This window comes from Oryza sativa, chromosome 4, assembly GCF_034140825.1.
Source record: "Oryza sativa Japonica Group chromosome 4, ASM3414082v1".
Classification (NCBI taxonomy): domain Eukaryota; kingdom Viridiplantae; phylum Streptophyta; class Magnoliopsida; order Poales; family Poaceae; genus Oryza; species Oryza sativa.
The window spans coordinates 12,803,932-12,819,264 of NC_089038.1; the positions used below are offsets into that span (position 1 = coordinate 12,803,932).

Sequence of the window (15,333 nt, forward strand, 5' to 3'; positions counted from 1 at the left end):
CTTTTGTGTAATAGGACTTAGAAATTTTGTAATCGGCTAAGACGTTCTAATACTTTACTGTCTTGACAATCCTTTGTGCCGATTAATATGATTTTTAATATGACTTTGAAATTCGCTCAAAAATTTGCATTGCATTTTGATATATATATGTGCCCCCCTAATTTTACAGTGTCAAAAGCACTGGTAAAATTATAAAACAACTAAGGGCGATATAACAATATCAGCCACTGTACATCGGCAAACCACAACCGATTACACCATGAAAAACAACTAAGGGCGATATAACCATATCGGCCGTCTCAAGGCGATGTAAACACATCGGCTGTCATGCATCGGCAATGCTAGACGATCATGCGTTAACCCAAACACTTGGGTAATATTGCTTCAAATATTTGCCATTGAGCGCTCGCCCATAGACTTCACCATCAAGCCCTTACAGCATATATGCTCCCTTAGACACAACTTTATAAATTTGGAACGGTCCTTCCCAATTCGGCGACCACTTGCCAAATTTACTATCACGAGTACCAATCGGCAAAACCAACTTCCATACAAGTTCTCCTTCCGAAAAATCTTTAGGTACCACTTTCTTATTATAATGCCGAGCAACACGTTCCTTATCCTTGGTAACCTTTGCAAGGGCTCGCAATCGTGACTGAACCAGATCCTCCCTCTCATCGGCCATAAGGTTGTAATACTCATCGACTGTTAAATCGTTTTGGAACTCCGTTCTTCGAGAGCCGATTCTAACCTCCCACGGCAAAACAGCCTCATGCCCATAAACAAGTTTGTAAGGAGGGACTTGGATGGATCCATGACAAGCCATCCTAGAAGACCACAACGCTTCGGCCAACCGAGCATGCCATTGCCGAGGATAATCAGAAATTTTCCGCTTAATCAATTTGATCAAAATTTTATTAGACGCCTCGGCTTGCCCATTAGTTTGTGCATAATAAGGTGAAGAATTCAACAATTTGATACCCATGCTATCGGCAAACTGAACAAACTCATCGGACACGAAGATTGAACCCTGATCTGTAGTAATAGTTTAAGGAATACCAAATCGGTAGATTATATGTTCTTGAACTAATTGAATGGCATCCCCAGAATCAACTTTCTTCAAAGCAATCGCCTGCACCCACTTGGTGAAATAATCAGTTGCCACCAATATAAATTTATGTCCTTTACTCGATGGTGGGTTTATCATACCGATCATATCAATTCCCCAACCTCCGAATGGCCATGGCTTAATAATAGGATTCATAGCCGACGTCGGCGCTCGCTGAATTGCTCCAAACTTCTGACAATCTTGACACCCCTTATAATATCTGAAACAATCCTCCAGCATTGTCGGCCAAAAATACCCTGCACACCAAAGTAACCACTTCATCTTATGAGCCAATTGATGAGTACCACAAATTCCTTCATGAACTTCGCCGATTGCAACTTTAGCCTGATCGGCACTCAAGCACTTAAGTAACACTCCATCAATCGTCCAATAATAAACCTCATCATCCAACAGTGTATACTTTAATGGCTTATATCTTAATTTCCTAGAAGCCGATTGAGATGGATTATTCAAATATTGATGCACATCATACCTCCAATCATCGGCTGTCATCGCTGCAATTTCAACTTTAACATCTTTGATCATCGGCTTATACCCCGACGCCCCTTGAGCTAAATCATTAGCTTCAACATTTTGTTCTCGAGAGACATGCTTTAAAGTAACCAGCCGAAACTCTTTCATTAGTTCGTGGCACTTCTCATAATAAACTATCAATGTATCATTCTTGCATCCATACTCTCCTGCCAATTGACTGATTATTAGCAAAGAATCCCCCATGATTTCAATGGCATCGGCTTCAACTTCCTTGAGTAATTGCAACCCTTTGAGCACTGCTTCATACTCAGCTTGATTATTAGTCGCATACGGTTTAATAGTATAAGCAAACTCGAAGCATGCCCCCTAGGGGAAATTATAACCAGACCGATACCACAACCATGAGTACACACCGATCTATCAAAGAATAAAGTCCACGGCACTATATCAACTGAGCCAATTGAATCATTATGATGTTCCACAATAAAATCGGCCATAGCTTGTCCCTTAATTGCCTTCAACGACTCATACCGAAGATCAAACTCGGTTAAGGAAAATATCCACTTTTCAACCCTTCCTTTCAATATTGGAGCCGATAGCATGTCCTTGACAACGTGGGCCTTGCATATAACAGTGCACTCATTGGATAGTAGATAATGCCTCAACCTTGTACACGAAAAATACAAACACAAGCATAACTTCTCCATAGGGGAGTACCGAGCTTCAGCATCCAAGAGTCGACGACTGAGATAGAATACAACTCGTTCCTTCCCTTCCAACTCCTGAATCAAGACTGAGCCGATTGACTTCTCACCGGCCGATAAATATAACCTAAACGGTATTCCTTTTTGTGGAGGAATCAAAACAGGAGGAGAGCTCAGATATTCCTTAATATTATCCAAAGCCTTTTGCTGCTCTGCCCCCAAGTAAACTGCTGATCGGCTTTCAATCTCAACCAATGGTGTAAAAGGTTCTAACTTTCCAGACAAATTAGAAATAAATCTTCTAACAAAATTTATCTTGCCGATCATCTCTTGTAATTCTGTCTTATTCTCTGGAGGCTAAATCTTCTTGATCGCATTAACACTCCTTTGAGTTACCTCGATCCCCCTTTCATGAACAAGAAATCCCAAAAACTGGCTAGCCGATACACCAAAAGCACATTTCGTCGGGTTCATCTTCAGGCCATATTTTCTGGTTCTCTCGAAAACCTTCCTCAAATCGGTTATATGGTCCTCTATTTCTTTAGACTTAACAACCACATCATCGATGTAGACTTCACCAACCAGCCGATTAAATTACGATGTATGTAATTCATGGCTCTTTGATATGTAGCTCCAGCACTTTTCAAGCCGAAAGTCATGACAACCCACTCAAATAAGCCGATTGCACCAGGACACCTAAAAGCTGTCTTATGAATGTCTTCTTCGGCCATAAAAATTTGATTGTATCCCGCGTTTCCATCCATAAAACTCAAAATCTTATGTCCCGAAGCAGCATCAACTAATTGATCGGCTACTGGCATTGGGTATTCATCTTTCGGAGTGGCCTTATTCAAATTTCGGAAAACAATGCATACCCTGACCTTGTCGTTTTTCTTGATAACAGGAACTATACTAGAAACCCATTCAGTGTATCGGCAAGGACGAATACAACCAGCATCATACAATCGTTTAATCTCAGCTTTGACAGGTTCAAGCATATCGGCCTTGTACCTCCTCGGAGGTTGTTGATGCGGCCTAACCCCTAGTATGATAGGTAGCCGATTTTCAACAATCGATTGGCTAACTCCAGGCATCTCATAATACTCCCAAGCGAAGCAATCTCTAAACCCTTTTAAGAGCTCTATCAGCTTGGTTCTAAACTCTGGAGATAAGTTCTTACTAATAAATGTCGGCCTTGGCCGATCGCCTGGACCTATGTCTATTTCTACCAGATCATCGGCCGACATGAAACCTTGACCTTGCTTGTCATCGAGATCATCTACTGTATCCTTAGTGTAGACATTTGAACCCTCCACGACGCCCTCAAAATAATAGCTTGGGTTCTCCATCTTCGATTGGCTGTATATCAGAATCGGACACTTTTAGAAAATCTCCATCCTAGACTTTTTCAGATAAACAATCAAGGCCATCCATCTCTCAAAGAGCTAAATCGGCACTGGCAACATTAACTGACCTGTCGGCTGGCATGATCTCTATCTTGTCGCCTTGCCATTGAATCAAACACTGATGCATAGTTGAAGGAATGCAACAATTGGCGTGAATCCAATCCCTTCCAAGCAACAAGCTGTAAGAACCCTTCCCATCGATGACAAAAAACGTGGTAGGAATAGTCTTACTGTCGACTGTCAGCTCCACATTCAGAACACCTTTGGTTTCCGATGGATTACCACCAAAGTCTTTGAGCATCATGTTTGTCTTGATGAAATCCTCGGCATTTCTACCCAACTTTCTGAACGTAGCATAAGGCATCAAATTTACCGCGGCCTCACCATCAACCATCATTTTAGACATCGGCTTCCCATTGACGTAGCCGTTTATATACAATGGTTTAAGATACTGATTCTCTGTCCCCTCGGGTTTCTCGAACACTGCCTGTTCTGGTGACAGAACCAACTTAGCCGATTCCTCTTCCGCCTCGTCGACATCGGCTTGATCGATCCCGAATTCGGCTAGCAAGGTAAAGACCATGTTAACCGGTGCCGTCACAACACTCTTCCCTTTTGCCAACCTCTTTGCCTCATCGGCTGCAACATCATCGGCTACAGGAACCAGATTCTTAACACGCCACTCCTGCCTTGGCTTTGCTTTCTTCAGCCGATGATTAATTTCTTGTTCAACCTCCTGAAGGCGCTCCCTGTTCCTCAATCTTTGAACCCTTCTCTTCTGATTCTTCGTGAAAATACCAGAAGGACACCATTGATTCTTCCTGATTACATTGTCCTCTTGGCCATGATCTTGATTCACTGGACCTAATCTTTGATGAACGGAAACTCTTGTCTGCCTTAGCCGATTACCCTTATTATATGATCGGCTTGAACTCTCGACAATATCACTGCACCCAGGCAGTTTTCAATAGATGGCAACCTCATACCTTCATTCCAGCAGAATCTAAAGAACTCACAACCCCAATGAGGATCAAAACCATCATTGTATTCTTCATTATGCTTCTCCTGCTGCCTGTCATACTTCCTCTGATATTTGTTGATAATCTTAGCCGAATTCACCTAAAAACCCCTTGCACGGGTCCTATCGGCTGTTTGGCCAGCTGTATGCACCATATTAACAGGAAAAGGGTTACCATCGACCTTCATCGGCTTTTTGGAATCATCAAACCTAATCTTGCCTCCCTCAATGGCCACCTGAATCTGCTCTCTAAAAACCTTGCAATCGTTAGTAGAATGGGACCCAGAATTATGCCATTTGCAATACCTCTTTTTGCCTAATTCCTCAGCCGATGGGATTGTATGACCAGCAGAAAGTTGAATTTGCTTCTCTCGGAGTAGCAGATCAAAGATCTTGTCAGCTTTAGTAATACCAAAGTCATACTTCTCCTCTTTTCCAGAACTTTTTACCCATTGGCATGGTATGACATTTTTACTCCTCACCCATTCGGCTGCAGCTATTTCAGAATCGTCCTCGTCATCATTCAACCCATAGATGTATGGACAAACATGATTAACTTTCTTAGAGCTTTTCCTAACTTCCGCGAACCTATGTTCATGCAAGGTTACTTTCTGTATCGGATGTGATAAGCTATCAAAGTCTTCAGACAAGAACTTCTCCCTAATCGGAGCAATCATACCCTGAAAGACCAAATCGACTAACTGGGCATCAGTTAAACTCAAGCTGAAGCATTTGTTCCTCATCTCCCTGAATCTCTAAATATACTCGTGCACGGGTTCATCATGCCGCTGCTTAATCGCTGTCAAGTCAGATAATTTCATCTCATGAACCCCACTGTAGAAATAGCTGTGGACTTGCTTCTCCAAATCGGCCCAACTATTGATCGACCCATACGGCAAAGAGGAAAACTAAGTAAAAGTCGATCCAGACAAAGATAACCGGAACAACCTAACCTTCAAAGCGTCTATAGCCGATGCTTCACCACACTGAGCTAAGAATCGGCTAATGTGCTCATAAGTTGACACACCATCTTGTCCCAAAAATTTGGATAAGTCTGGAACTTTGAACTGATTGGGCAGAGGAACTCTCTCAAACCAGTCAGGGTAAGGCTGCCGATACAAGCTTCCAGTCTCTTTTGGTTTAAGCCCAAACTGTTCCCTCATTACATCAGCAATTACATCTGCCCATGGTCATTGTTGAGCTGCCCCTTGTGACTGTTGCTGCATGGGCTCGAACTGACCGTATTGAGACGCAAACTGAGGTTGAGCCAATCCCCCTGGCTGATATTGGGCTTGCGGGGAAGGAGGCTGATATTGATAATTCAAGTTACCCCCTTGGTAATTGTGAAGATTCAGCTGGATATTACGTACCAAGTGCTCAGGGACAACTTGAGGCATTAATGTGCCATCCGGTTGTACGTGGTGAACCAAGTGTTCTGGGACAACTTGATTTAAAAATTATTGCACCGGCTGACCATCAGGCGTCGCAAACCCGGCCGATGCGCTTATTGAACCTTGGTGCTGGATCGGCTGAACAATTTGCTGTCTTAACGGCGTTTGCTGAATCGGCTGCAGAGGCTGCTGCCTTGGTGGTGTTTGTTGAACTGGTTACCTAGCCTGTTGCTGGATTGGTTATACAACCTGCTGAATTGGGGGTGTCTGCTGAATCGGCTGCTGCTGAATCGGCTGTTGCTGTATTGGATCAACAACAGGTTGAGGTGGGAGAAACATGGCAGCAACCTGATCTTGGGTTAGCCGATTCGCAACCTGCCCACTATGCTGTGGCTGCTCTCTCATTAACAACCGAGGGTTCACCGGCTGGCCTGGCGCCATGGCTGATGAAGTAGGTAGGGGAGTTGATGCCGGCGCCGTTGGCTGAGTCGTTGGTGCAATGGAGGGAACCGCCTAAGTAGATGGCTGAACATCGGTAATCAAAGACCGATAATTTGGGAAGACACCTCCTTGCAAATAAACCGGGCCTACAGCCTCATGCTCAGCTATTGAACCATCAACTATTGACTTCATCATGTTTGATAAGATATTGACTAACACCCTAGACTGATTGATCAAAGCATGATGCACAACATAATCAACCCGATCTTGGAAGTTATTGAAAAATCCTGTGCCACATCGCTATTCTGATTAAGATTTCCTCCCTGTAGCCCCTGAGCACCATCTCCATGCACCCCGTCACCTTGTACTCCACGGACTCCTTGAGAATTGTCGCCTTGATTTCCTAGAGAGCCGTCGGTAGCACCTTTAATACTCGGCTGAGCCGAGCCGTCTGGAGCTTGTTTCCCATCTCCCTCCTTAGAAGAACTGGTCCTAGGATCATCAGCGACCACTTTTATTTTGTACTTCTAAACAAGTGTCCCCTTGCGGGTCTGCATGAATGAGTTCAAGAACTGATCCCGTGCTTGCTGCAAAATTTGCTTCAAACTCTTTCTTCTGCTCGGGTGTGAATTTTTCTTGATCGATCGGCATGACGTTTCCTTCATTGACGTCAGCAATCCTAACTTCAGCATCTTGTCCTTAACAGAGTCTGGGCAAGATGGTGGTGGTGGCTATTTCTCAGCCAAGAGGAAGAATTGTTGGCTGACTTCGTAAAGGTCCCACCAGGCATGCCAAAAGCGTGTTGATAGAAAACACGTGGCTTGGGAGATCTGCTTAACTCCAGTGCAGGTCCAAAGCTCGCCTTCGAATGTATGAGCATGCCAGTTGATTTGATCCTGTAATCAACAAAAAATAGAAGCAAAGAAACCGCGGTTAAATCTATAAATGATAGTCGATCGGCTAGGTGCAGATGACATATCATTTATCTTTGAGCCGATGTTATATATGTATCGATCGGCAGTCATGAATAAATAAGAAGGAACTAAATCTACTCGATCGGCTGTAAGTATTCACAATATATACTCCTTGTATCGATATATACTTAAATCAAGTGATTGGGATAGATCGGACGCCATGCCGAGACAGTATAAATCACTTAAATCGAAATATATATTAATAATGGGACTACATATGTTCATAGCATAGCCGATCATATAGATCTAGCATGTATCGGCTAATACTCCGATACCACTCTATACTAAGATATTAAAGCAAGTAGAATATATCAAATAAAGGCCTAATATACTTAAATGCAATAAGATCTTAAAATAAAGGGCAGATTTAACATGTCAATAAAGCATATAGAGTAAATATAGTTAAATCAGATAAGATCGGCTGAAACTCTGATGCTACCCTAATCAGCAACTAGAAGGCAGGCTAGAGGTTGATTTTTTAAGCACGACTTAATAGATCAAACTCAACTGATACAGCATTAAGTATGAAAAGAAGAACAATATCTAGACAATCAAGCTGCTGGAAGTTTCATAGAGTGGTAGATATCTTATATAATCTACGTCAACATCGAAATCTAACCTAATCGGCTGTCCTCTACCGACAGATGTTAGCCGATTGTAGATTAGATAGTGGTATTGCCAGAGATTATGTAAGATATATGATAGTTCGACGAATTACATAAACGAGATCAGAGTATCACAAAGATGGAAGCACTAATCCCGAGAACACAAGTCGTCATAACAAGTTTTACCTTTTGTTGAAGATCGAAACCGATGCAGCTCAACCCGAAAGCAAGAACTCGTCGAAATAAAACTAAAGCAAAAAGGGTGGCGATGCGCCGAAATTGTATTGAACGTGTGTGTTAAAAGTTACATAGGGCTCGGGTCTATTTATACCCGAGAATTACAAGATATGCCCATAACGGACACGACTAATATCTCTAACAAACTCTAAGATACTATAAGTCTTTGCGGCAGACTTTTGCCCAAGCATATCTCTAAGGAAATTACATAAAATATCCTAATTAATAGATACAATTGACTTCTCAAGACTCTATCCATGTGCGGCAATCATCTTGAAGCGCCTTAATTCAACCCAATATCATACATCAAGTTGCATTATCGGAATCGGTTGTATCAGCTTACCTAGTCCGACTCAGACCCAGCCGATCCTAATCGTAGCCGATCTGGACTCCAGCCGATTCCTGCTCTGTTTCTGAACTCGATCTCCGCCTCAGACTTTGCTTCGATCTAATCTTCTTTCCCGATGCTGATATTACCAAATTTGGTTGTTAACATGGTGGTGTGAGATGCAAGCGGCTGGGTGGCGGCGACGATTCAACGTCCCGGTTATCGCCAAAGGAACCTCCTCTCCATGGATCTCCTTCCCTGCTAAGGTTAGATTCCTGTTTTGGTCGACTGGGCTTGGTGGCTGGAGGAACAGGGTGGTGGTTCGAATTCGGCGATGGTCATTGTGTACTAGATGGGAAAGCGCTAGTGAAAGCCTTGCATGGCCTTTGGCTGGCGTCGACACCGTTAGGCATTATTCCCTTCCTTGGAAGGGTCTTTATGGTGTTTTCTATGTCTCTACCAATCTCCAAGTGAAAAGCTTGATCCAGTCGCTGGCCGACGAGCGGTTGTAGCATTTCACGTCATGTCCTCCATGGGGATGCTGTTTTGGAGAGATCTACCCATGCAACGATGGCCGTTGATGGACTCTTGTGCTTCCGAAGCACTGTACACCTAGGTGTTTGGAATGGCCTTAGCCGTCTTGGCTACTTTCTTGTTCGTGGTGGGCATCCAGCTCTCTTCGTTCGTCTTTGCTAGGTGGAGTCGAAGTTGTTACATTGTTACAGTGCGATGAAGCTTGGCAACGATAACACATTGCAGTCTCTTTCTGGGGGGTACTGGTGTTAGCCGGGTGGAGGAAATGGTGCGTCGTTTTGTTGTTTTGGTGATGCCTTTGCCAACGATGACGTGATCTCTATGGAGTCAAACCTGTTGCGTCACTAGGCAGCAAGCTCAGGCCTCGGCAACATTGACACTTGCTTTGCGAAGTTGAAGCTGTTTGCCGCTTTTTTAGCTAGCTTGACATTGATGTCCACCGTTGGGTTTCATCGTTGTTTAGTTGGTAGTTGGTTAGAGTTGTGTGGTATTCCATGTGTTGGGTTATTCTACTAGCTGCGATTGAGGTGCTTTTGGCGAGTCTCTTCTTGTTGAGAGATTGTTTTTTTCTTTTCCTTGTAAAGTGTCTGGGTTTTACTCTTGCTTAATTAATTGAAATGAAATTGACATTTCTCCTATCGGTTTAGTTTTTCTTTAAAAATATATCACTTTCACCCCTTTCTATAATTTTTATAGAAATTCTGAAAACTTATAAACTAAGTGAGAGTTTCAGAAATGGCCGTTTCCCCCCTGTAATCCACGGTCAAACTTTCTATGCGCTAGACGGCTAGAGCCTAGATGTCTAAAAAACAAGGGATAGAATGACGCACCGCTTGGTGAAGAACTGAAGTTAATGGCTTCCTTCTTCCTTCACTACACTGGACAAGGTCACCAGTGACGGGCCCAAACCCTCACCTTTGATGGCTTTAGGCTTGGTCAGTGATCAGTGGTCACTAGTGAGTTCGGTCACCTTTGACGGGTGGAAGACCATTACTGATGACAGTCACCTCTGACGTGCTAGAACTCTACGGCCCGTCAGAGGTAAGTGTCTGTGCTAACCCATGCCATTTTGCAACCCGTCATAGATGACTCACCTGTGACGGCTCAGAGTAAAAAACTATGTCACTTGTGACGACATGTATGTGCAAAACCGTCACTGGTATGGTCACCTGTGACGGCTTTTGCAATATGAACCATCAGTGGTGAGCTTACATCTAGAAAAAAAAATAATTTCCCCTAGGATTTGCTAACCATGCCTCTGGAAAAACAGAACATACACATGCAATATATATGTCTCCAGTTTCAGCCCATTGCATTAAAAGTTTCAAACTAACATCACATGAATTCCAAGTTGTCACCGAAAATCCATAGACATTCACACACATGCATTGCAAGTTCTCAAATTGAGCCAAGCCGATGCTTCAAAGCACCAGAAATAAATCCAGAAAAAAAAGAGAACATACTTCGATGCCAAAATACTGAAAAATGAGAAATACAGCCTAAGTGCCACAAACTTGAACATAGCATTTCCATCTTTGGTTTCTGAGCCTGACGAATATGGTATGACATACAAACTTACAATTAGATCAGCATAAGTACAGCCCCCAGTGCCTGTAATGACATCATTCAGAGAAGTTTAATGCAACAATATCCTAACAGCCTAACAACCAGATATATGTTACAGATGGGATGACAGTAGCAGGAACAGCTTCGATATGTTACAAATGCATATAACTATGCAAGAATAGCCTAACAGCTAGATAATCAGCATAAGCTGCTCCAAAACAACAAATTAAAATGGGGTCACTCTGACTGAGAAGGCAAAAATAAGTTTACCTCAGATTAGTATTCATTAGCTAGCTTTTCAACCATCCTTGATAGTCATCCATATGCATGTCAGTAGTTAAATATTATCTGAAAGAAACGGAAATAGATCAACTGGCAGAGGAAGCTCACCATTTGTAGAAAGAACTAGCGTCTAATTTGTTCAGCTAGTATAGAAATTGGGGGATTTGTAGAGTATGCAAGAACACAACCAAAAGAAACTTCTGGTAAGAGGTCTAAAAAGGAAAATAAAAACAGATTTAGTGATGCATCAACTTAAATAGAACAAGAAAACAAAGCGAAACAACATGCATGCCCACTATCCAAACAAAATACTAGTACACAAAGAGCATCTAACTAATGATCCAATAGCTCATGATTTTTGATGGGGTTAAAGCTAGATGCATCCTTGGACAAGGATTTAGCCACAGGAACCACAGGAGACGCCGGAATTGGTTGACTGCAAGCTCAGATCTGGATGCAAGAGAAGGAAAGGGTGACTTCTGCTTAGCACTAAACTGAGTAAAATAGATGAGGCGACGGTGACTACCGAGGATGGGGTGGAAGGGGACAGCCGACGCCTGCTCTCCCCACGGCAGGTTGACCTCGACGACGTGGTGTGGTGTGGACGGCGGACCGCTTACCTCACGAACGGATCTGGTATCGCTGAAGCTAGGACCGCAGGATCTGGAGCACCCAAACTCGGGATGGTTGGATCCGCGACCTGTGAGTTCAGGGTGTCCGGATCTGGAGCCCCCGAGTTCATGGTTGCTGGGACCGTCAGGGGGAGGCTGGGGGATGTAGAAGCTCGTCGTCGACCGGAGATAAGCGACGATGGACGGAGGGGCTTGTCGATGGCGTTGGGCAGCCGCGTGGTGCCCCATTGGCCGATGGTCCTGGCACCGGCGTTGTCTTCGTCTTTGGCTCGATATGACCTGGATCTGGCGTGGTGGAGGCGGGAAGGAGGCGGCGACCGTGGGTGGTGGGCGAAGGAGGCAGCGACCCGGAGGCGGTAGGCGAAGGAGCCGATGACGGGGTGGCGGAGAGACGGCGGCGGCGACCATGGGGCGGAGGGCGAAGGAGGCGGCGACCTTTGGAGGTGGGCGAAGGAGGCCGGCGGTCGGTGGGAAGAAGAGAAGAGAGACTGAGAGGAGGAGGAGAGAGACTGAGCAGGTGGCGGTGGGCCCCATGGGTGGGGGGTGGGGGTTCCTTTTTTATATGTCAAAATTGATCACCTTTGACGGGTGCAAACTTAAAATCAATGACGGGCCAGAAGTCATATCCGTCACAGGTGACGGCCCATCACCTGTGACGGGTTGTAACTCCCTGGCCCATCACAAATGAGGTCATACCAGTGACGGGTTGGAAGTCAAACTTGTCACTGTCTTACCTGTGACGGCTTAAAATTCTGGCCCGTCACAGGTGAGGTGATACCTGTGACGGGCCACGGCTAGATGCCTCACCAATGACGGTAAACCTAACGACCCGTCAAAGGTGACGGTCATCTGTGACCAATTTATAAACCCGTCACTAATGTGCCGTCATAGATGTAGGGTTCTGGCGTAGTGCTTAATCTTCGCTCTCAGCTGTGATCAATGACAGGAACACACACACATCATCAGCCCCTAAAACCAGCAACCATGCATGCCTACTCTACACTCAACAAATAAATATACAAATCATGCATGCATGTTCTTCATATCGGTTATCTGGTCAATCACACAATCACCATCAAACAATGTGTGAGATTCTCTTGTTACTTAGGTACCAAGAAGTTATGCAAGAACAAGCTAGATCACACACATAATTAATTATGTAGCTAGCTAGCCGCCATGCGAGCGTTCAAAGCTATATCCACGTACTGGATCATCCACAGCGCGAATTCAGAAATCGCAATAATTTAAAATATTCTCACGCAAAATCGTCTATAAATTCGCATCAAAATCTGAACCCAAAACATTCCATCATCGCATGCTTTGCATTGCTCTCCCTTCTAAAAAACAATCAGAAGTCGCAGACAAGAAAGAGACGAAAATGTCTAACACCTACGTGTCCCATGTCGCTGTCGTTGTAATCCTGGCAATGGCTTCCCAGTGCTTCGCTGCCACCACCGGCGCCGGCAATGGCGTCTCGGGCGCGGACGCCGGACGCCGCGCGCGTGCCGCGCAGACGGTGGCGGGGATCCTGGCGGTGCACAACGAGGCGCGGCGCGCGGTGGGCGTGGCGCCACTGGCGTGGAGCGCGGGCATCGCCCGGTACGCGAAGGGGTACGCAGCGTCGCGGCGCGGCGACTGCGCGCCGCGGCGCTCGCCGCTGTTCAACTTCGGCGAGAACGCGTTCGTCGGGAAGGGGCGGCGGTGGAACGCGCCGGCGCTGGCGGCGGCGTGGGTGGACGAGGGCCGGCGGCGGTACGACTACGGCAGCAACACGTGCGCCGGCGCGGCGGCGGCCGCGTCGTCCGGGTCGTCGTCGCCGTGCACGCGGTACACGCAGGTGGTGTGGCGGAACACGACGCAGGTCGGGTGCGGCCGCATCGTGTGCGACTCCGGCGACTCGCTGCTCGTCTGCGACTACTTCCCGCCGGGGAACTACGGCACCGGCCGACCATACTGATCGTGTTATACATATAGTGCCGTGCCCCGGAGAATAATCACATACTCACTCCGTCCTAAAAAAAATCAATTTATACGGACAAATTTGAACCAATATATGTATGTGTTCATCTTTACAAGTTATTTTTTTTATGGGACAGAGAGTGTAGGTCGTTGTGCATGCGAGTGAATTACTATTCTGCCCAATAAGCCGTTGTGCTCTAATGCTTGTGCATTATATATATTTTCTTCAAATATAATTTAATTTTGAATTAGTACAATTTGATCTGTAATGTCTTGAGCTAAATTGTGAAGATTATGCTCTCGTATTCATTTTTCTGAAAAACAACGAACCAAACAATATTCAAAGCATAGAATATCAATATATATTTTAAATACTTTAGACTAGATATATACATGACAATTTATGTTTAGAATAGGCATGAAACAGTATAATTTTATCATCAGGTTTTGTGAAGAATGTATATCTATGGATATTATTGCTATACTGAAGGCTTTGTAAATGTTCAAAACGATACGTTTACACGACAGGATGAAGTAAATTAGAGGCAATCAGACAGACTAGCATATTTGTTTGCACCAGCGAGAGCGGTGGTGTCAGACATGGCTGTGCCTCGACGCAACCTGGGGTATGCACAGACCTAGCGTTGCCCCACGAGGCCACGACACAAAACTCAAAGAGATGCCAAGGACAAATACAAGATGTTACGTGTATTCGAATGGAGATTCATAAATAGAATGAGTTTTTTATTTTGTATTATTTTGTATTGGTGTCTATTAGTCTGTGATTGCTTATGTTATGTCAGCATGTGGGTAAGGTTGTTTGTGAGCATCATCATTGGGCCATGGATTTTTGACCTGAAGATACAAAGCCAGAACATGATGACCATAACAACCACAAACATGAAATTAGAGGATATATCATTATAAACCTGGTAGAACATTTACCTTGCCTATCTCATGGAGGATTGGAGGCACAACTTCATACAACTTTGAGACCTGAAAGGAAATAATATCAACAGCTCATAACTCCCCTACCCTCACTCTTTTCACAGTTACATGAATTTATTTTGGCTTCTCGGATTGGTTGTCATATAGTTTTTTTGGAGTTGGGCAAGGGGAACCGGTGGCACGCCGTTCCAGCGACCATGGCATTGTTTCCCTTGTGCATGGTGATCCCCTCGTGTCCGGTTCTGTCAACTGGATATGGGCGGTGAGGGCATGCATGTAGGACACGCACACATGTTTTTTTCGTAAAATCCCCTAATAATCGGAGAAATCGTGAAACAATACTTCCACCATTTACGAGAAATATAACATAAAGAAAAGAATATGCCGTTTTTAGAGATGGCGCTGAAATCCTATTAAGAATGTCCGCATTATTGTCATTACGAACTTGTTCGTCTCAACAGTTTCGACTTTCGAGTCTAGTTTGCTCGTAACCACGAGCGATCAATCCAAGTAATAAACAACTTATTAACAGTCATTAATCAATCGAAATTAACACTCCCCCTTGCATAACCCCGGTAATAAATCCCATGAGTTAACTATACAAAGTAAAATTCAAAAGCCAAACCCCCACAAAATTAACAGCAGCAATTAATTAATCAATCACCGCAGTATATAATAACCCCGAGTTCACCACAACTTCTCCAC

General features: G+C 44.4%; 1 protein-coding gene across 1 annotated transcript; it reads left to right on the forward strand.

Moving 5' to 3' along the window:
* The first annotated feature begins 13,028 nt into the window (after positions 1 to 13,028).
* LOC4335392 (pathogenesis-related protein 1) lies at positions 13,029 to 13,937 on the forward strand. Its single transcript, XM_015779861.3, has one exon. It carries the CDS (start codon positions 13,037 to 13,039, stop codon positions 13,676 to 13,678), a length of 642 nt encoding a protein of 213 aa, XP_015635347.2. The 5' UTR covers positions 13,029 to 13,036; the 3' UTR covers positions 13,679 to 13,937.
* The last annotated feature ends 1,396 nt before the right edge of the window (positions 13,938 to 15,333 follow it).